Genomic DNA, 21491 nt, shown 5'->3' on the forward strand with positions numbered 1-21491 from the left:
GATGCTCCACTCGTTTTTTCTAAGTGTGCCTGTGTTACAGACGGCATGGAAAATACTTGGACACTTTAAGGTCCAAGAATGTCTCGTATTTAAACCTGCTGTGCACCTTTTCTCTCTTTTTCTTCCATAGTGCCGGTGCCAATAGTAATATGTCGTTGGTTAAAGAAACGGTGGATAGACTGTTGAAAGGTTATGATATACGATTGAGGCCAGATTTCGGAGGTAAATGAACTCGTATTATCACCAACTCTGTTCGAGTTTGCGCCTTGTCAGTCCGTATAATAGAACAGTGTTTTAATGGCCACTGTAATCACCGATCAATCAATTATATTTGCAATTCCGGAAAGTGAAATAGACATTTCTTATCTGCTTTTTCACAGTCTATGATATATGATATGATACAGTCGAGGCAAAATGTGTCAAAACAACCCACAGTAGCGACATGATATGAAAACACATGAGTGTTGGGAAGAAGGATGAATGTGGACGATAAAATACACCACCCTATTTAATTGAATGAAAAATCACTACAGTAAAAAGGGTGTCTGTCAACTCCCAGTGCACGTATGTTGGAATTTTAAACAAATAGATGCCCTTTATTGTTTATATCCATGTTTCAACACAGGTGTTCACTGCGACGGAAAAATGTTTAGGGCTAGGTAATTTAATGTCAACAACTTTTAGGGGAATTACCAGCACTTTAACCGCAGCTCAGCGAGTCTGATCCCACCCGAAATGAACACTGTAAACTATTATCCGGCTGACAACAGCTAAATTCACAAAAGTGTTATATATGTTTTCATCACGTAAACATTGTGTCAGTGAATCATACAGGCTGCACCTGATGTACAATGTCTCTGTTGCCCACCGTTGTTTTGATCTGTCCTAGGTCCTCCGGTTGGAGTGGGAATGAACATAGACATAGCCAGCATAGACATGGTATCAGAAGTCAATATGGTAAGTAGGCCTTTATCACCTCTACTTTGACAATGGATGACTATTATGGACTAATGATCCCTGCTAAGCATAAGCATAGAAGGGGGAATACCCTTACAAACCAACGGGGAAACCCCCTCTTAATGCAGGTCTGTGTAAATGTGTCTTTCCCCCCCATCACTCCCATCGACTTGTGATTTTTGAGAACTCAAAGGCAATGGTCGTTTTGTTTGGGTTTGATGACATGAATTCAACCTCATTTGTTTGTGTCGTTTTTAATTTCTTGACATATATGGTGGCTTTGTTGTTGGTTTTATAAGCTGTTTGCTGATTCATTTGATAAGCAGGCACACAGCCATGGATCACTACCTTCACAAAATCAATGATTTTGTGAAATTAAAGTTCAATCCAATCCCCACTTGTCTTATAAGGAACAGTTATAGTATAACCAAGTCTCAACCCTGGTCATTTTTAAAATTCATGTATGTGTTGCTTTATGATAAATGTTTAAAATGTGTCTGTTATGGCTGGTTTATAATGCTTAACTAGAATAGTGACAGTGAAAGAACTTGAGAGCTGTGGATATGAGAAGTGGAGATTAAGTTTTGCTTCATACAAGTGCACCTCCTAGTGATGAGATGTTAGAACTGCACCTCAGTTTACACAGAAACTCAAGGCTGCATTTTATCATCATGGAAGGTCACTTTTGACACTTATGATACAGTTGACGAGGTGAGCAAAAATGGATATTTATGGTATAATATGCATGGGGTCCATTTTTTTTCTTTTCTTTTCTAACATTGTTTTTTTTTTTCTGTGGTTGACCTCTACTGTTTTCATTTACAACTTCTTTACATTTTGCACAGTTACGTCTTGCTGTTGCAGTTGTTTTGGTGTTGCTCGCTGCGAAATGAGTCATGTTGTGATCTCAGGGAATGGTTACATGCCGGAATATTTTTGGCAGCAGCACCCAAAGGCTGTTGCCCATGTGATTATCTTTGAGCTCTTGTAGACTATGCAGATGTGTAGAGATGAGATGAGAGAACAGATGATGCCATGTCTATTTGCATGTACTTACCAAATGCAGGTCTACAGAGCCCTCCACAGGGACCTTGAATCCTTAATTAAAGGCATGTTTCCACTGTGTTACCAATGCAAGAGGTTGAAAGCTGCCTTACGTTGTGTTTGTGCACGTGTGTGCATGTGAAAGAGTGCCTGCAAGCACAGTATGTATATTGTGAGTGTGGAAAAGAGATGCATTTCGAGGAATCAAAATACCAAAGTATTATGTAATATGTTATTTGTATCTGCATCCGGTATAAAATGCATTTCATCATAAGTATTTATAGCTTTTATTTCTCTTGTTGTGTTAAATGCCCTCAAAGTTGTGTATAGGCAACAAAGAAATGTTTATATTATGGGAATTTCCTTTTTAGATAGCATGGAGCAGAGAATAGGAATCCAATAGACAGTGAGGAAAGAGGGTATAAGCAAGGTGTGTAGCCATGGTGTTCCCAGTATATGATATAAATTATATATATATATATATATATATATATATATATATATATATATATATATATATATATATATATATATATATATATCCTACAGCTGCACCAACAGTGTGTTGTGATTTGTTTACTACATTCTCTACTGCTATCATCTTCTCTGGGCTGCAACTTTTAGGAAAAAAAACCTAGTATAAAGTAAAGTATATCCCAGCTTCATTACTCCTACCCAGAAGTGCGTCAGGGCCGGGGTTTATATTCACACACACCCACACATATGGCCAAACAAAAAAAGAATCCCACTCTCCATCCAAACACACAAAGCCAGTGCCGCACAGCTTCTTTGATCATCCCATTCCTTTTTCAGTTTTGGCCCACTAAACAACCTCTAATGTGAAAGGAGAGTCATTACCACCTGACCCATTGGAGTTCCATGAATAGTAGAGGCCACATGTGATGTGTAATGGTTTCGGCATCTTTGATCTGCTCCCCTTCCTATAAATGTAACCACTTTTCAGGATACCAGCTGGTGTAGAAGCACTTTCTTTTCTTCCATTTCCTCTCCCCCATCTGGCTCTCTGTCTGCCACTTATTTTGGTGCGGGGATAGAACCACCCTCTGTACTTTCTTTACAGAGCAGACGAGAAACGGGGTTGAGGATAATGGAGAGATGTATGTCACCGAGGGATGTTTCTAACAGTGTCCTATTAGCCATTATGTCACAGCAGGACGCTTTGGTGTGTATTAACAATATATTCTTCTATGACCCACCACTGCTCTCTGTTGAAGGCCTCACATTAGAAGCAGAGACACAAATGGGTGATAACATAGTGCATGTATTTGATTTTTCCAGAGGGGCCATTAAAATAAGGAATTGCAAAGAGGTTTGTCTTAAACCATCTGTTTTAGCACTTTGTTTCCAACGTCACAGAGCAGAAACCCATTTAGAAACAACACAAGCCTCTAGCTCACTTTAGATGAGTCACCAAACTAAGTATGCAAGCTTTAGAGCGTGAGTGGCCCAGAGGACATGAAGTCCTCTCCATTATTTGTCACGTAAGCAATTCTGATGTCCAAATGTACAACCTGGACTTCAAAGCATGCACCTTACAACAAAACCCCATCTAAGTGAAAGACAAGCCTGTGGAACAAGGTAACAACCAATGACTGTTTAGATGTTCTTGGGCCAAAACTTTGCACCAACAGCTAGCTTTATTGAGTCATATATATACATATACATAAAGTACATTCAACTACATTACATGTCACTTACGCCCAGAGCCAGAGATGTTCTGAAGAGGCTGTGGCTGGTGTTCATTACACACCCATGAAAGGTCACTTCCTGGGTGTCAGGGCCAAAGTCGAAAGCCTTCGAGGGAGAAGAGGGAAATGATATGATTGTCTAAGAGTCAAAATTGTCACCTCTGTATGTGCGTGGCAGAGGGAGAGACAGAGATAGATAGGAGAGAGACAGAGCTCTGGCATTAACAAGTTAACATGTGGAGAGCCAGAAGCAGTGCTGGTGTTGGGGAGAAGGTCATGTACCTAGTGCTGCTGATGGTTCATTCTGCATGACTCAGAAGTGGACATACAGAGACGGACACACACTGAATACCAATGTCATGTTAGACATTCAACCCAAGGCAAGTGGCTTGGCGAGCATTAGTTCATGCACCAGCCATAGAAAGAATAGGATACACGTTCAGCAGGCGTGTAGAGGAGCTGCTTGATTTCTTTCTTTTCCCTTCTTCCCTGCAATTCTCTTTTGTGCACTGCCATTTAATTCTCAATATTTGCTTTTGGTTGAGCTCCAGAGCACTTGAATCCTAAGCCAACAGTTTTCACAGGGGAAGAAATACTCCTGTCTGAGGATGGACTAAAGTTCTTATCCTCCTCCAAAAGGGAGAAATACCATTATTGATGCACATAAAGGTCAAGAGGGGCTTATTGATTGTTGGAGAAAGACTCTGAAACTCAGAGCCCCCCGTGTTTGTACCCAGTTATTTCCAGATCTCAGCAGAAGATGTCTCTTATGAGATGTTTGCCTTAAATGCATCAAATCACACTGACAACTACGCCTATACTATATATATCATGCACATCATTATACAGTTACATTATAATGCATATTGTCTGGAAGGCAAGAGAGCATTGCTTGCTATGTGATAATAAAAGGAAAGGAAGATGGGGAAGCACTTATGTGGCATTGCATATTATTATTATTATTATTTAATATTATTATTATTTAGTATTTATGATTATTAATTGTACTAGTACTGTTGTTAAACATTATTATTATTATTATTATTTAATATTATTATTATTATTATTATTATTATTATTTAGTATTTATTATTATTAATTGTACTATTACTGTTGTTAAATATTATTATTATTATTATTATTATTATTATTATTATTATTATTATTATTATTATTATTATTATTATTATTATTATTATTATTATTATAGTAGTGTTTAGATCTATTTCACAGTGGCCTTCAAAAGTCTATTGCTGATGTGGGAATAATTGTAAATTGATGACCCTGACAATGCTGACTTGAATCCGACCCTAATCAGCTCACTGTAATGTTAATGATGCTAATAAATAAATAGATGATATAGTTCATCTTTGAAGATAATGAACGCAACGTTTTCTTATCGTCTCTTTTGTCACGGCACACACACTTTTGTCTGTCCGGGTTTCACCAAAATTCTTCACAAGGGTTGATCACTGCAGTCCTTGTCAGTACTCAAATGATCTCCAACTCCTGCTCTATGATGGTTGCATAGTAACTGATGGGAGTGTACAAGCAATGTGTGAAGATTCACACACTGAGACGCATTCTAATTGTGGAGAGAAATAAATACGCTCAAACTTTTTTTCCTCTTGCGCAATGATCTGTCAAACTATTAAAACTATCTCCACATTCAAACAATATAATGAAATGGGATTGACCTCAGTACCCAGATATAATCCTGGGTGATGAAGCATGTAGACAAGCACAGTTTGAGATATTATTGGTATCCATAAAGCTGTAGATGGTTGGTTTGGGTATTGTGAATCACAAATACTTTGGAAATGTGCAATGGTTAATCATACCACTCCAATTCATGAGTTGGCTGTAAAAGGTAATTACAGAACTCAAAACTGCTACATTAAACATTTTAGTTACTGAAGACATTTGGAGTGACCCGTGCAGTGTCTCCTTTCTTACCCACAGTCTATATTAAGCCTGCTACCATACAGGGCACACATGAACATACTTGTACACTTAGAACGTCTCTAGTGAGGATGTACGCTCACTCTCTTTCTCTCATGTACATACACACATTCTCAAATCCTAATCCCTCGCCGTTCTCCACTCAGGCTTCCTCATAAACTGGTATGTTAACTTAGCCTCCAGGAAAGTAGCTGCTCGAATTACGTAAGAGACAGAGCAGAGACAAACTTGACCAGAGTTCAGCAAGGATTTGGCGTGGTGTTGTAATGGAGAGAGCTGGAGCGAACATAATGCATGAAGAAAGCCAGGCTCTAATGATAACTGTATTGATTTATTTTTACTGCTTAGGATAGATGATACATTGGTTTGACTCAAAAGACAGCCCCGACTCATCCTCGAGCTCCTCTTCCAAGACAATTTCATTTAAAGTAAAGGGGGCTTGAATAGGATTTTAAATAATATTAACAGTTCATTTACGGTGCAGTTGACTAAAGAAGGGATCTCATTGCATATTAAATAATGTGGAAAGTTAAAGTTAGGAGGGAAGAAAACAATCAACAATGTATACATTAAAAACACATTTTTAAGATTTGGATAAGGATATCTTTCCTGTCAGCAGTGTAAACATATCACTGAGATCACTATGCTGACTCAGGGTTGTAAAACAGCAGGAATCACTCAATTAGGACAAACACAAGAACAATCTCACAATCTCAGAGGTGGAGAGTGGATGCAAGCATGAATACGGATAACTTTTACCAAATGTTGACAACACTTTTAAACTTAAAGCAGTTTCCGATTTGGACAGCAGAGCGACCTGAAAACACAATTTATTATCACCTACCGAAGATGAAATATGCGTTAGCAAACAGTTGCCTAATTACACATTCAGTTGACACAAAGCAACATTAGCATTCACTGTGTGTCCTGTTTCTGGACACCCAATTAATGTAAATCCAATATTTACTCCTGTTTTTGAATTCATCAAGTCCTGAGGGAAATGTCTGCGTCTTTAGCTGTTAAATGCTCCACTATGTTCACCAGTGAATCACCAACTGTGTCTGGGTAGATGGTGTCCGGTGGGTTTACCAGAGCTGTTTAGCTCAACCCAGTTGTGTGCTGCTGCTGGAAACAGGGTAGTTGACTAGCATTGAAACTGAACCAGAACAATACAAGTGGGCGATAAAAACAAAATAATGAGCTTGTTTGGCTGAGGGAAAGTGAAGTGAAGAGTTTGGTGATAATTCTCTGGAGTGTGATTCTCGCCTAGGATGCGAGAGGTCCAGGGTTCAAATCCCGGACGAGCCCCAAGAGGAACTGAGCCATTAGTGGCTGTTTAGCTTGTGTTGGATGGAGCGGTCTTGTGATCTCACAGTTAGGCTTCTAAACAGAACCTGACCTAACCCCGAGTTGCTCCAGGGGGGGGGGATTGTCTCTGTAGTTAGTTCACTGTAAGTCCCTCTGGATGATTGAGGCTGCTAAGTAACATGTAATGTAAAAAGTCACAATATGCAGACATGTCATACATGTAATGAGTCCAGTTTGAATGCATTGAAGATATCATTGCTAACAAGTGTATACTGTATAGATCGTGAGAATGGAAGCTCCCTTTCAGACAATTAGGAACCATCCCTCATTATATGGTGATTCATAAATGTCATACAGTAGTAGTAGAGTTGTTTGCAGAGATTTGACCAAACAAGTATCTCTAACTCCAGCTGCACAGCAGAACAAATATCAAGTCTGATACACCACTTGTTCACTCATGCCACTAGTATTTGTAGGGAACATTTCTTTTTTTGACCGTCTATTTTAGTCCTTTATTTATTAGGCATTGATGCACAACGGCCCTTAGGTGTTACAACTATTTTCAGCCCCACTTACTGTGTGGTTACTGTAATTTTCTGTTTCATTTTTTAAACCCCTTTCATTAAGCCACGTTCTTCCCTCCCGAATAGATTGGCAACAACCAAAAAAAAACAAACATGAAACATACACAGAAGCTGTATAAATTACATAGGAATGTAATAAAAAAGATACAGCAAGCTTGTGCAGAGAAAAGTCACAAGGGATGTTGGATGGAGTGAATGGATGAGTTCTGTGAGTGGAGAGCTGAAACAACCCAGGCCCCAACTTGCATTATTCATGCTGGTCGGTTTAGATACATGTGCCTCCCAAAAGAGTTTTAGTAATCCATTTAGATTACACTGTGTGCCACTTGAATGCAGTAAAATGGAAGACATTAAGTGGATTGTTTGTATACTGGAAAAAGGATGTGTATGTCACCAGTGACAATACATAACATATGCACAGGTGTTTACTCATTAGCAGAAACAATTACCTCATTGTAAGTGATGATGACGGAAGTGGTGGCTGTGTTGCAGTGATGGTGGTGATCATGATGATAAAATAAGGAAATAAAGGAAATGTTTCATATGGAGGATGAGGAATAAGCAAAATCAAAATAGGATACATACTGTATATGTAAAAGCAGCAACAAAACTGCATTTTTTAAGCCCTCCATCGTATGAGAGGAGCTGGATGTTAGGTCAATGTTAGCTCCTGTCTCTGCCAGATGCTAATAAGTTCAGCTAGCAACATGCATTGCTCTTAGCATGGACATAACCAGAAGACTTGGAATTTTGTTGTGTGAAATTCAATTTTCCCATTGACTTGGATGTCAGTTCAACATTTTAAAATGCGAATACAAGAATTGGAACCAGACATTCGAGAGTTAATTAACTTTTGATTTGCTCAATAGACAGGCTAACAGTTGGAACCAATGTTAATAAGATATGGCAAAGAAATCCAAAATACTGAGGGAGGCAGTCAAACAAAAGGCCGGCAGATGGCCATGTATAAACAGATACAGACAGAGAAAACAGAACAGTAAGGCAAGAAGACAACATTGAAAATCTGGCATAGGCTAACTGAGTTATCCTCCATACACTGGGGCTAAGTGCAGATAAAGTGAGACTGGGTGAGCAGGTGACTGAGATAGGTGTCGAGCACTACTGGGAAAACTCAAGAGCAACAGCTGGTGGGCAGATGAAGAATGGCACGAGGTTAGAAGAAAATAGGGAGTAGTGAGGAGGACCTAGAGGCAGAGGAGCGAGGAGAGGTAGATGGAGCAGCTGTCGGCATGACAAGATTACCTCAGGTTTTTGTGCAGTCGAAATTTCATAAGCTGTGTGTACAAAGATGTCCGGGAGAATGGTGACTGAAGTGTTAGGCAGCCTGTAGTTCTGTTCTCACTGCAGATATCTCTTTAAATGTCATCAGTAGTCTGCACAACAGGTTTCTGCAGTTTCCCAAACTTTGGCTTTTCATTAGGTGAACACTCTTTAAATGTACCTTCCTCCATCCTCCAGTATAGTACTATAAGGCCTTGCAACATTCGCTTTCTCACATTTTCATTTTCTTTTGGATTGTGCTCATTGTTTGCTTTGCTTCTCAGACTCTTTATCGCCAACGCTTTATCTATGTATCTATCGACATTCAGTTATTTATGATCCTCTGGCTTTTTCTATCTGGTGCCACCAGCAGCAGGGAGTCATTTGTATGTATCCAGCAACTTTGGCTAAGAGTGAAATATCTCCACAGCATATGGGATGGATTGGCAGAAAATATGATGCTGATGTTCATTGTCCCAACAGGATGAATTGTAATAACTTTATTGATGCTGTCATTCTTTTTTTTTTATATCTAGCACCGTCTTTGGTTTACGATCAAATACCTGCAAAACTAATGGCACTCCAATTAGTCTAAGATGAACTTTGTGCTTAGTGGTAATTAGCAAGATGTAGCGTGCAGAAAGATGCCACTAATATAGTGGCAAACATGATCTGCTGTCATTTCACTCAAAGCACCATTCAGCCTAAATATAGCCTCATTGAGCCACCAGCGTGGCTTAATTCTGCACCCATATGGGTATAGACCCAATTTAGAATGACAATGTGGGGGAAAAGCTCTTTTATGGTTGTATGCTCACCCCTAAGTTGTGTAGAAAAAGCCTTCTCAGTTCTTTTTTTTTTTGCAAAACAAGCTCTGTATAACTTTTAAAGCTCACTCCATTAAGCTATACTAAGAACCCCGCGGCAACACTTTTGTGGTATGTGAAGTTATCCTTCATGTGTTTGATCAGGATCATCTGAGCACCATATTACTGCTTTTTTCAAATTTGGACATCTTTTGATCATAGTACGCATCACCAGTACACTAATGGCAGTACACACACACACACAGTCATAAATAAAGTAACAAAGATGTACTACTGAAGTCGTTATTAATGGTACAGACACTGCTTATTGTACAATTAATAACGCAGCTCTAAATGTCAGGCGAAGGAATGTGTGTAATCAATTCCCCCAGGTCAAACAAGCTCACTACTTAGGTGTCTGATTCATTGTTGCCTGTGACAGTGAATGATTGGGTGGATGTTTAGCTATCAGACATGCAGCTGTAGGTCTAACTGTTAAACAGCAGCATCTTGTTTTCTTGTCGCTAGGCAGAGCGTGGGGAATTGACACCATATTGCCATTTTGCCATTCGCTCATTGCAGGGCAATAATTTCCACACCTGTCCTGTTTCAAGCTGGTGTTACACTCCATCCCTCTGCTTCTCCCGCTCACTCTGGTGTCTCTCTCACTTATGCTTTCACTTTGCCTGTTTGATAATGATACAAGGCTGGGGACCTGCTGCGGGGGGATTAGACAGAGTTACAAATCGAAGTGGGTTAATCGGCTGGCCTACCGTTTCAGGAAGCCTTTCTCACTTCACTAGCCCCGCTGCTCTATTTGTTTGTGTTAGTCGTCAGGTAACTTTGCCACTTCCGTAGTTATTTTTACCCATATTTTCCTTAACCTAACCAAGTAGTTTTGTTGCTTAAACCTAAACAAGTTGGTTCCAGTGAAGACAGAAGTTTATTTTGAAATACTGTAGGAGATAATGTCGTGTCGGTGGACAATCGTACGAGAACTAAGGAATAACTTTTTGGAAGATATCATAAGAATCATTGTAAGAGGATATGTTGGGCGATAACCTACCTTATTATTTTGTTATTTTATTTATTGGTTTATTTTTTTTATCAAAACCACCTGTAAACACATTTCCTTATTATCAAAGAAGCATTTATTTATTATTGAAGAGGTATTTCTTCAGTATTATTAAGGAGGCTTTCTTTTTTCTGTGAAGGCACTTTTCTTTGTTCAGGCTACCAGTCCAGGAAGCATCTCTCAGTTCACCTGCCCCACTGCTCTGTTTGTTTGTGTGCTATTGCTCAAACTCAGTTTTGTTTTTTTGTTGCTGTAGTGAAAACATTATCATTCATAGACATACCACATCTTCGCTAACATATTAACAATGACAACTCAAGATACTGTAATTCAGAATGTTTCTAAATCTTAGGGTCAAATTCAATAGCCAGCAGTTATTCACACATGGAAGACTTAGCATAACAACACAAATAAAATAGCGGCAAACCATAAGGGGTGGAACAAATTGACGCAAAGATATGTCCATGCCAGCTGAAAAATGTTCAATTTAAGTGAAACATGGGTACGTATCCTGGGGCTTCATGAATCAGCTTCATAAATGTAAAGGCACAAAAGTAGCTGAACAAAATTATTAAACGCCTTAAGCTAAAACATCAATGTCTATGTAAACACAGCATCATTTTCATTGTTGATGGTGGTGTTATATATTCACTGACAGCTATTTGGCTTTAACACGTGTTGAGTGGAGTGTTTCTCTGTCATAGAGCTGATATGGCTCAGGGCCAGCTGCTTACTTATGTATTAAAAGTGTTGCATTATCACTGACACTCACAGTTTGCTGTGCACACTAACACCAAGGATGAGAACTGGAAAGTTCAGTATGTCATTGTGTCATTGTAGGTGTGTGTCTTTGAAGATACAAAAAGATATATATAGAGATTGTAGTCAACCCAGAAAGACTCCTTATGCATGCATTAATTAGCTTAATAGAAATGACATGCAGTACGGAGAGATCAGTGAGGGTCAGGGACAGAGGAATGAAGAAAGGGTCAAGGATGAGGAAGTGAATAAGGTGTCGACTTTCTTTCCTTTTAACCTCAGCAACAATTGAGACACAATTGATGAGTTCAACTGCTGTTATCTGTTTCTGTTTCACAAACTCCAAAGCACATTTCAACATTCTACCACTGCTGCGTTGAGTGAGTAAGCAACTGCTTGGTGTTGTGTTGGGGATAACACTCATCATTGTGTGGGACCTATTTTTAGATTGTTAATCAAGGTAACATGTTCAGACTGACACACTCAGTATGATATCCCATAAAGTGTGAGTAGAGTGAGATTGCTTCATTTTGACTCATCCACCCGCAGTGACCTAACAGAGGTCGAAATCAGGTGTGCGTGACATAAGTGTGTGAGTGTGTGTGTGTGTGTGAGTGTGTGTGCGCAGTTATGTGTGTTTGGTTCAGTGTTTGTTGTCAAACATTGAAATAATATCTCAACTCCAGGATCTAGCATAGGGGTGTAATGCAGAGCGACTATCTCTATGTTTGTTGTGTTTATTTAAAAAATAATTCTGTATTGAAATAAAATATATAAAAATAAATGTAAATGTTTGTCGTCCATCGAGTTACAAAATCGGACTATATTGCATATTTTTTCATAAAAAAAACAGAAGCTGCAATGAAAGGAAGCCGACAGAAATATAGTTGGTATGAACTGATTATTATAATAAATGAGAGTTATTGACAAAGAAATGTGACATAATGGGGACATATTTCATAATCACAAATAAAGGATGGAGGTTGTGCATGTTTTTGGGAGGAGGCCAAGATAATATGAATTTGGTTTGAAAGGTTTTTGAATGAAAGAAATATGAATTAATTCAATAATAATAATAGAATAATAAGAATACAATTTAAGAGGTTCCCTAACTTCAGTTTGAAATCTTCCAGGCTTCAATACAGGTTCATGGGGTGAAAATAACATTAACTTTATCCTGCACTACACAAACAAATATCAAAACTATCTAAACCTCCATGTTTTTTAAAAACTTTTATTTTTTATTTTTATTTTTATTTTTATTTTTATTTTTATTTTTATTTTTATTTTTATTTTTATTTTTATTTTTATTTTTATTTTTATTTTTATTTTTATTTTATTTTTATTTTTATTTTTATTTTTATTTATTTTTAATTTTATTTATTTTTTGTTTTTTGTTTGTCTTTGTTTTTTTGTTTGTTTTTTTGTTTGCACTGTACGGACAACAGTCACTTCTGGATTCTTGAAACTGCTGAAGGACCAGTAGCAAGGATAATGGAGAGTTGCTCCATTGGGTCTCAGCTGGGAGAACTCTTGACATGTTGTTCTGTTTCCTTTTGTCAGACAACTGTACGGGCATTAAACAATGATTTGATAAATGCCACCTGTTCACACAGGATAATAATATTATTTGTTCTGCTGCTCTGAGAGTCTTTTATCAAATCACTGATTGATACACATGTAGTCACCAACAGCATACGTATTTGTCAATGACAACTCCTGTTTTGGCTAAAGATGCAACTGCATAGAAGTACGAGTGCAATGAAATCATAATGTAATACTTTTGGATTTCTAGTTTCCCCATTTATATGTGACAAAGAGAAAATGGTGCACTTTGTATTTAATGTACTTTACATTTAATGAGGTGTGTCTTTCTTACAAACTGAATAGATTTACTCACATGGTTATGCTGCTGTGTAAATGTGTCATCAAAGCCTTATAATTGGTCTTGTAGGTCACTGCGGTTTATCTCGTGTCTGGCACTATCACACAGATTTCACAGTGCGTGGAACAACTGTCAGTTGTAAATTGAGCACAAAAGTCAATCCTGCTTTATCACAGCTTGTCAAAAATAAAATAAGTTGTAAATGGCCAAACAGGACAGACGGCAGGTGTGGATTGTTTTTCACAGCAGCTGAACATGACACCGAAAGCTGATAATGGGTTAGTGTCGAGAGGGATAATGCAGAAGCGATGTGATATGTTTGCCATCGCTTCACTTTTTTCAGTTGTCTTTATTTTTACTTATATATTATATACCGTTGATTAAAACTAATCTGAACAATAACAAATCATTGTCTTCACATCCTTGTTGCTCAGGGTTTCAGGTTGGAGCTCCCTTTATGTAGTTCCCTCTGTCTTTTGATTCCAGGAAGTGGTACAGGAGGGAAAATGAAGCCAAGAGCAAGTGATGCTGTTTTCTTTTATGGTATTAAAGGAAGTTGTACATACGCATCCATGCTAAAGATTAAGCCTGAAACTGTCTACCATCTTTTTTTAAAATGTATTATTCAGCCTTATATTGTCAGCTGTGAGTATGAACAAAACAAAAAACCTTCATGAGGGGTTAGCCAGGCATGTAAGTGTTTTAAAATGCTTTCCTTATGGATAATGTAATTGCTCTCACTCATGGAGATCGCATGCAAGCATTTATGTTCATCCTTTTTGCATTTGTGTATGTGGTTATATTCTGTGCACTGATGCTCTTAGGATTCCCTAAGTGTGTTCTACATGTCTGTAGCATTGCAGCGCTGAGTGTGTGTTTGCTTGATAAGTAGTGGGAGAGCTCGCCAGGAAAAGGCAGGAGGAAGGAGTTGACTCTTATGTTTTATCACCCTCACTTCTTCGGTGGAGTAGCATATTTTACATGTATACACGGAACAATGCAGTGTACTTTTTCTGTCTGCCCTCTATTTGATTCATTTAAAACTTCAAACAAAACATTACAAAAATGACATTTTGTGAAAATACTGTAAGCCATTTGTAAATGTAGATTTAAAATAAATTGCTATTTTTTACAAGTGGTACTGAAATAAATAAAAACAAGTCTTTAATCTTTAACTCTCCAGTTTAAGAGGTCAGTAAGGGTGAGATGAGGAGAGGAACAACGTCCTGGAAAAACAAATAACATTGTAAGGATTAGTGTTGACCACGATGCATGTGCGGGTTTGTGTGAGATGCACTTTCATTCCAGAGTACTGTGGGAAATAAGACTTTGTGTTGCTCACATCAAGTTAATATTAACTATCATTATGCATTGTTGCATGTATGAAACCGCATTTCAAATACTTAGTTCAAGGTTTTAACATGCAAAGTCTTTAAGCAAAAGTCTAAAAATAGTATGTTCGTCATGCAAATAAAAGGGCTAATGGTATTGAAATAAACATGTTTTATATATGTTATATTTACCTGTACACCTTCATCAGTTGTTACGGTTCAATCTACCAATGACCCTTCTGCCACGACCCTGATAGAGCGAGGTGAATGCAATTTCATTTATGGTGTTTAAAGAGCTGAAAAGTGACATTTGAAAAACTCAGTAAATGTCAAATGTCTCGGGTTCTCTGAATATTCGTTAGACCTCCATGTTAACTTTTTTCATTAGGACTATTTCTTCCATGGGAAAAGTCTAACTTTTTTCATGGTATATTTTTTCATGGTATATTTTGCCCGTATCCAGCACTGACTGTGTCACACTCAGCACCTTTATCTCAGCTCTGTGTTCGGCCATTTACATTTGGATGATCATTTCCTTATAAAAATTATTCATTCTTCACTGAAGTCTACTGTTTAATAGGTACGCACACACACACACACACACACACACATGCACACACACACACGCACACACACGCACACGCGCTTTCTGAAGCTGGCACCTTCCTAAAGCACCCCTGCGTCTCTTGTAGGTCAGTCCAACTGTGAGGAGATATTGCTTCTTCAAGGGTGTCCTTGCTCAAGGAGATACTGTATGCAGGCCATCACATCTGGACTCACACAACTCTGTACATGGAGAAATAAAAAAGACTCAGAGACACGCACGCACAAACTGGATTTGTTTAGATATGGGTTGATAACCAGTGTTCTGTACTCACTTAGGCTCTATACTCGCCATCGATCCACATATGTCTTTATATTGCATTATCTCACTGTTGACAATGTGAAGATGTGGTGTGTGCTTCTTTGTACTCTGTATGAATAGCAATCAGTTTCTTCCTCAGTTCCCTAGACTTCCATAATGCATGAGATGTGGGACTACTCTAGGGGATCAGTGTATTTGTATGTGCATTGTGTATGTAGTTTAGCTTTAGACTGCTGTCTAAAGCTTTAGCAGCACCAGAGAGGCAGACATTTGTGTAAGTTTGTAGTAAAACAACTACACATCATTAGCTGCACAATGACTTTCACACACACACACACACACACACACACACACACACACACACACACACACATACACACACACACACACACACACACACACACACACACACAGTATTGCTCCCATGCCGCCCAAATCCACACACAAACATAATCTCTTCAAGCAGGAGAAGCAGTAAGTGGGACGAATGACGTGCACAGTCACAGACTCATTTCTTCTCCCATCTCTTTGGCCAGCTAACCTTCCATCTTTGAATGGTAGCTGAGAGTGAAACCTCCATCTACGTCCCCCCCTGTCTTCTAGTGGAATTCAAAAACCACCCTAATAATTTTTGCGTCCTGCTCCGCCCCGTCTTCTCTTCCCCATCACCTCTCACCACCTACCGCACATCGCTCCAAATTGCCACTCCACTCTACTCCTCTCCGGGGGACACAAAAGGGTCTGCAGATGCTCCAATCGACTCTACAGTAATAAATTGTATGTAGTCAGTTAAGCTGCACGACTGCCAACTGGCAAAGCGGCGAACCTCTGCTTTGGGAAAGCTCTGAAAAAAAGAAAGGTTCCTCTAAATTTGATTCACCTTCAGCAGCGAGCTTTCTTGAAAGCAATGTCCAGGCCAGAGTAAATGATGAAAGAGTACTGAAGGAAAACAAGGATATAGAGCCTGGAGAGAAAGAGAGGTAAGAGACACGCAGAGAAAGAGAGAGGAGCAGTGAGATGGAACGGGAGGTTAGACAAAGTACAGGTAAAGAAGAGTCTGGCCATTATTGAAATCTGTCATAGTTTACGCAAAAAGGTGAACCGGCTCTAGGAGCTTTGGTCAGAGTAACGTCGTTATGCAAATTCAAACATATCTTTCATAGTATTTTAGTTATAGCAATATTTTATTCTTATATCAATTTGATATATCTTTAGGTTTTTCTTTAAGCTGTCAGTCTGCCTGTTGGTTTAAAATATATCAACATTATTTATTATGGAATAAACACACCAAGTGAAACCCCCGCAGCAGCCCCTCTATGCTTTCCTGTTGCAGATTTACTACATGCAGTGCACAAGCTGTTCCAGATACAGAGCTGAATACTAAAGACTCAATACACAGATCTCCAGAGACTGAGGAATATATGTCACTCAGCTCTATGGGGATAGGCATGTTTATTATTAGGCCTCTTTGGAAATGCTGTGCCCTATGCCAGGTTCCTCATACCCTGTCGCTAATGGCATGAGAACCGTATGAGACAGGAAATTGAAAGCCACTTGTTGTTAGAGGGTTTTTTTGAGGAACTGAAGTAGGCGGATGATAGAGTGCGGTATGGACATATGGCTGAGTGGTGGAGGGATCACATTTCCTCCGCAGTACAAAGAGAGGAGGAGAGGAGAGAGGAAGGCAGACACAGAGAGGATAGAGGTAGAGTAGGATTCAGAGGTCGGCTGCTTTAGGATTCACTGCCACTCTTCAAGGTCAGTGCACTATAGAAATAATTTAAAGCAACATATACTCTTTAAAGATCAAGATCAAAGTCACATGACAATCACACGGTTTGTCAATAGTTGCAACATATCCAGTCCATGCTCTTTTGCCAGTCAATCATGTGGTTGTCTGGGTGTCCTTTTACCTGGTTGCAAAATATACCAATTTTGGAAATGAACTCTCCAAAGCCTTATGTCGGTGAGATTTGAGGAGGAGATATTCAAATCTGAATCCTTTTAACGGGCCCTTCAGAACCCATAAAGCACCTCAGAGGCTGATCCAACACCTGTCTTGTTCTCTAGACGGCTCCCTCCGCTGTGTCTGTTTAGCGGTAATGATCTAAGCCATTCACACTCACCACCAGTGTGTTCCCGCTTCCCTATTTTTTTTTCTCTACCCCATGCAGATAGATGCAACAGGAGCTCCACTGAGATTGAGAGGGATAGATGGAGAGGGAATATAGGAGAGAGAAGAAAGCTTTAGGGAGAAGTAGAAGGAAGCAAATTCCTATAAAGGATGAGGGGAAAATGGGAGATGAAATAAAAAAAATAACATGAAAGAGAGGAAAAAAGGGGAATGGATGGGGCAGATGAGAGAGGGGATACAAGAGGGGAGAGAGAAAGTAGCAGGCAGAGAGGTCATTGCTGGTGCTGAAATCAGAGGCTGGAAGTGAAGAGCTGTGAGAATAAAAGCAATTTGCATCACTGCTCCACTGAGCCTTCCAGAGCCTTTCATTTACCCCCCTCTGAACCCCCCCTCCCTTGCAGCAAACTCACCACACCATTCCAAACTGGCTTCAAGTGTAATGGGAAGAAAGAGATATACTATATATAACCAGTGCTTACTATTTAGTCATCCTCATTCTGATTCCTCTGTCTTTTCTCTCTCCCTGTAGAATTAAGCCTCCATTATCCTTCCTCCATCCTCATCATCTGCCCATCAGACCCCATCAGACCCCACCGCTCCCCAACTTTTCTGAATCTCTGTTATTCTGCTTTTCTCAGTCAGTCCATCACTTTCTTTCTTCCTCCTCCTCCTCGACATTATCATCCACCTCATACTCCTTTGTTGTCTGTTCACTTTTTACTTTACCAAAGGACTACCTCCCAAGATAAATAACAAATTCACTCGTTTGTTCGAAGGCTTATGTTTATGTTTAGTTAAAGGACCTCTAGTGCCCCTGTAAATTATGAACCCTGCCTCTCAGGAGTGGGATAACGTTGTTACAGAATTGCAAAACGACATAAGGAGGAGGATCGGGTGGATAGATTTGTTTAACCCAATCTACGTTTTTCTCTAACTTTAAACCTCCAATAAATATTTATTTTGGCCACTGGGGGGCAGCGTAAACAAGCTGTGAACCCAATATAGATAAATGATCACGTTTTAGGTTGGTAAACTTCACTTGAACCGTTGTTTATCTACTCATCCAACAAAACATCCAGCAACATTAGCATTCAAGTAGCGTCGTATTTCTGGCCACGAGGTCAAAGTAAGGCCAATATTTGCTCTCTGTTTTTGGTCTGCTCTACTGTTACTCTTGAGGGAAATATCTGGTTCTTCAGCAGCTACATGCTCCACTATGTTCACCAGCTAGTTGCTAAGTTTGTCTGTCTTCCTTTTGTGTTGGGCATGTTGCTAACATTGAGTATTCAACGTTTTAAATCAGTGAAAACAGCCTGCTGTGGCTGAAAACGCTACAGGATGAGAATAGTGAAAGTGAACCAAAATGGTAAAGTCGCAGATCTCAAAACCAAAACAATTCTGCTCATCACTACAAAGCAACCCCTTTCACTTTACTCATAGTGATGTTATCCATTGTTACTATAATTATATTGATTGTTGGCCCTTTAATCAAGCCATGTTTTGCCTAAACCTAACCAAACATTAACCATAGCTATAGCAGATCAGATCATGCTAATATGTGGTTGTTTTAAAACACATTATTTTAGTTTGTTAAAAGTCCCATCTCCAGTGACAGTTATACTTATCAATTACAAGACAAAAACAAAGTTGGAACAATTAATACAGACACAAAGTAGGGTATATGGGAGGTCTTGAATAGTCCAACAAAATAGATCTAATTCTTCATGCTTATCTCAGCCCAGGAGAAGCCATGAGGTGCGGGGGTGGATATGAGATGTGAGGAGTTAGTCGACAGGGTAGCTTGGAGGAGGAGTGCGGTTGACGAGTTCAGAGTCGGCATCTGGAGCATCTTTTATGTTTTGATATCCAATTGTTTTTTTGTTTACAAGTTTATACTGATCGCAGCTGATCTAGTCAGAAGATAAATAACACAAATAAGATGGATTTGTCTTTGTTTTTCTAAAATACTGAGAAAATAATGCTCTACATAGAGGCTGAGACAGCTATAGGGTGTTCATATTCAAGGCCAATGTATGGGCACAGACAAGTATTGACAAGCATGTGACTTTAACTAATTTGAGCAATGTGAGATGGTTACTTACTAACACTTTTGGCATTCATGAGTCTCCCTGGCAGTCAAATCATATCAGACTCAAACTGTTATATGCATGGTATGAAATGCCAATATGACATTTTGCACAATTTGACTGCCTGAAGGGCTGACTGACCAAGCATATACTGTATAAATATAGCATTGTCTGAAAACTTTGCTTCACTCTGAGGAATCTGCCCCAACAGTGACTATGTGCTATAAAATGTGAACTTTCAGTAATGCAACACAAAGTTGAAGTTTGCAAGCAGTACTTTTTTGGGACTTTTTTGGGACTATCTATAGTCCCAAAAAGTCCACATGCTCTAGCATGTGGGCGGGGCCTTCACACAGATTATGTGTTCAATCACGAAAACATAGAGCTCCAGGGAGGAACACGAGGTCATCCGTGCCACACAGATCAGGTGATCACTAGTTGAATCCTCAAATGCCAATTCACCCATTCACATAATTGATACATCTTGCCTCTATTCATCTATTTGCATGGCAAACTGAAATTCACCACTAACAAGCTCAGTTTTCACCTGGTATTTGTTGAAGCTAACACAATCACTATCTCATGGTGATTTGTGGCTTGTAGTGTAAAACAGCTTTGAGTGGTTGGAAGATTCTAAAGGCTCGATATGAATTGAAGTCCATTTAACATGGTTACAGTTACAGAGTACGATTTCAAAGTTTGGTTTTCCAACAGAACACACACCGTGCTAGACTGCTTAAAGGAGCATTTTTTAGTTTTCATTCATGTTCCAAAATCTGAAACTATCAGTGTAAATATCAGTAACAGGCTTACATTCCAACCACACTGCTTTCATATCAGAAAGGCCTCTGCTCATTATGACTAATTGAGGCTTTTCACCCGTTTGTGGCTTGGGGTAAGATGACTCTTTGATGATGAGGTCAGAATTTCAATATGAGTTGGCAAATAATTGTAGGCCGTTCCATTAACCTCTCACTTGCTCAGATAGCTACAAGCTACTGCATAGTGCTGATGACAGCGCCTGTCTCAGTGTACAGTTTACGCTGGCAGTGGGTCAGGTGAGCGGAGTCAGCACACCGAAAAGAGATGATCTTACAGCACCAGATTCTCCCCCGGCAGTGGACTGCAACCTTGCAGGCATTTAGATGATGGTGTAGCTGTTGTGCAGCAGTATTAACTTTATTTTATACAGCTGTTCTACACAAAGGATAGACCTTTTTGTGTTTTTTTCAGAACTGTACTGTTCATTGTTCTTGTCACTTCTATCAGCTATACTTGTGAATTGAAATGCTTTAGAACAGAAAATAAGTAGCATTTGTGAACAGAATTGATCACTGACAGTTGATTAATTGACTGACTGACTTTAGCACGATCTGTGAGAAATGTATTAAACAATAAGAATCTTCAAAATGAGGAAAGAATTAACACAGTAGGAGGCGTGCTGTGGAACTGAATCTTAGTTATTAGTTTTAATGGATTCTCAGATTCTGTAGTGGCTTCGAGTGTGAGAATATAATGATCACTTTGTATTGTCCTTTCCATGGCAGCACAGCGTATTCTGTACTCCTAAATCCAACATCATTCTTCCTGCATCACTCTGTCTTTTCTCTCCCTCACTCTCTCCAACATAGTTTATGTACTGATGCTCATTATGACTGCTGTTATGACAGCCTCCCTTACATGTACACAGCCGCTGCAGTTCTT

General features: G+C 39.1%; 1 protein-coding gene across 1 annotated transcript in view; it reads left to right on the forward strand.

Annotated features, from left to right (window-relative positions):
• The window catches only part of gabrb2b (gamma-aminobutyric acid type A receptor subunit beta2b), a 59564-nt gene that overhangs the window by 272 nt on the left and 37801 nt on the right, over positions 1-21491 (forward strand). The window contains 2 exon segments of the mRNA XM_029448251.1: positions 131-222; positions 890-957. Of these exon segments, the coding sequence (XP_029304111.1) occupies positions 131-222; positions 890-957 (160 nt within the window).

This window comes from Cottoperca gobio, chromosome 14 (assembly GCF_900634415.1).
Source record: "Cottoperca gobio chromosome 14, fCotGob3.1, whole genome shotgun sequence".
NCBI lineage: Eukaryota > Metazoa > Chordata > Actinopteri > Perciformes > Bovichtidae > Cottoperca > Cottoperca gobio.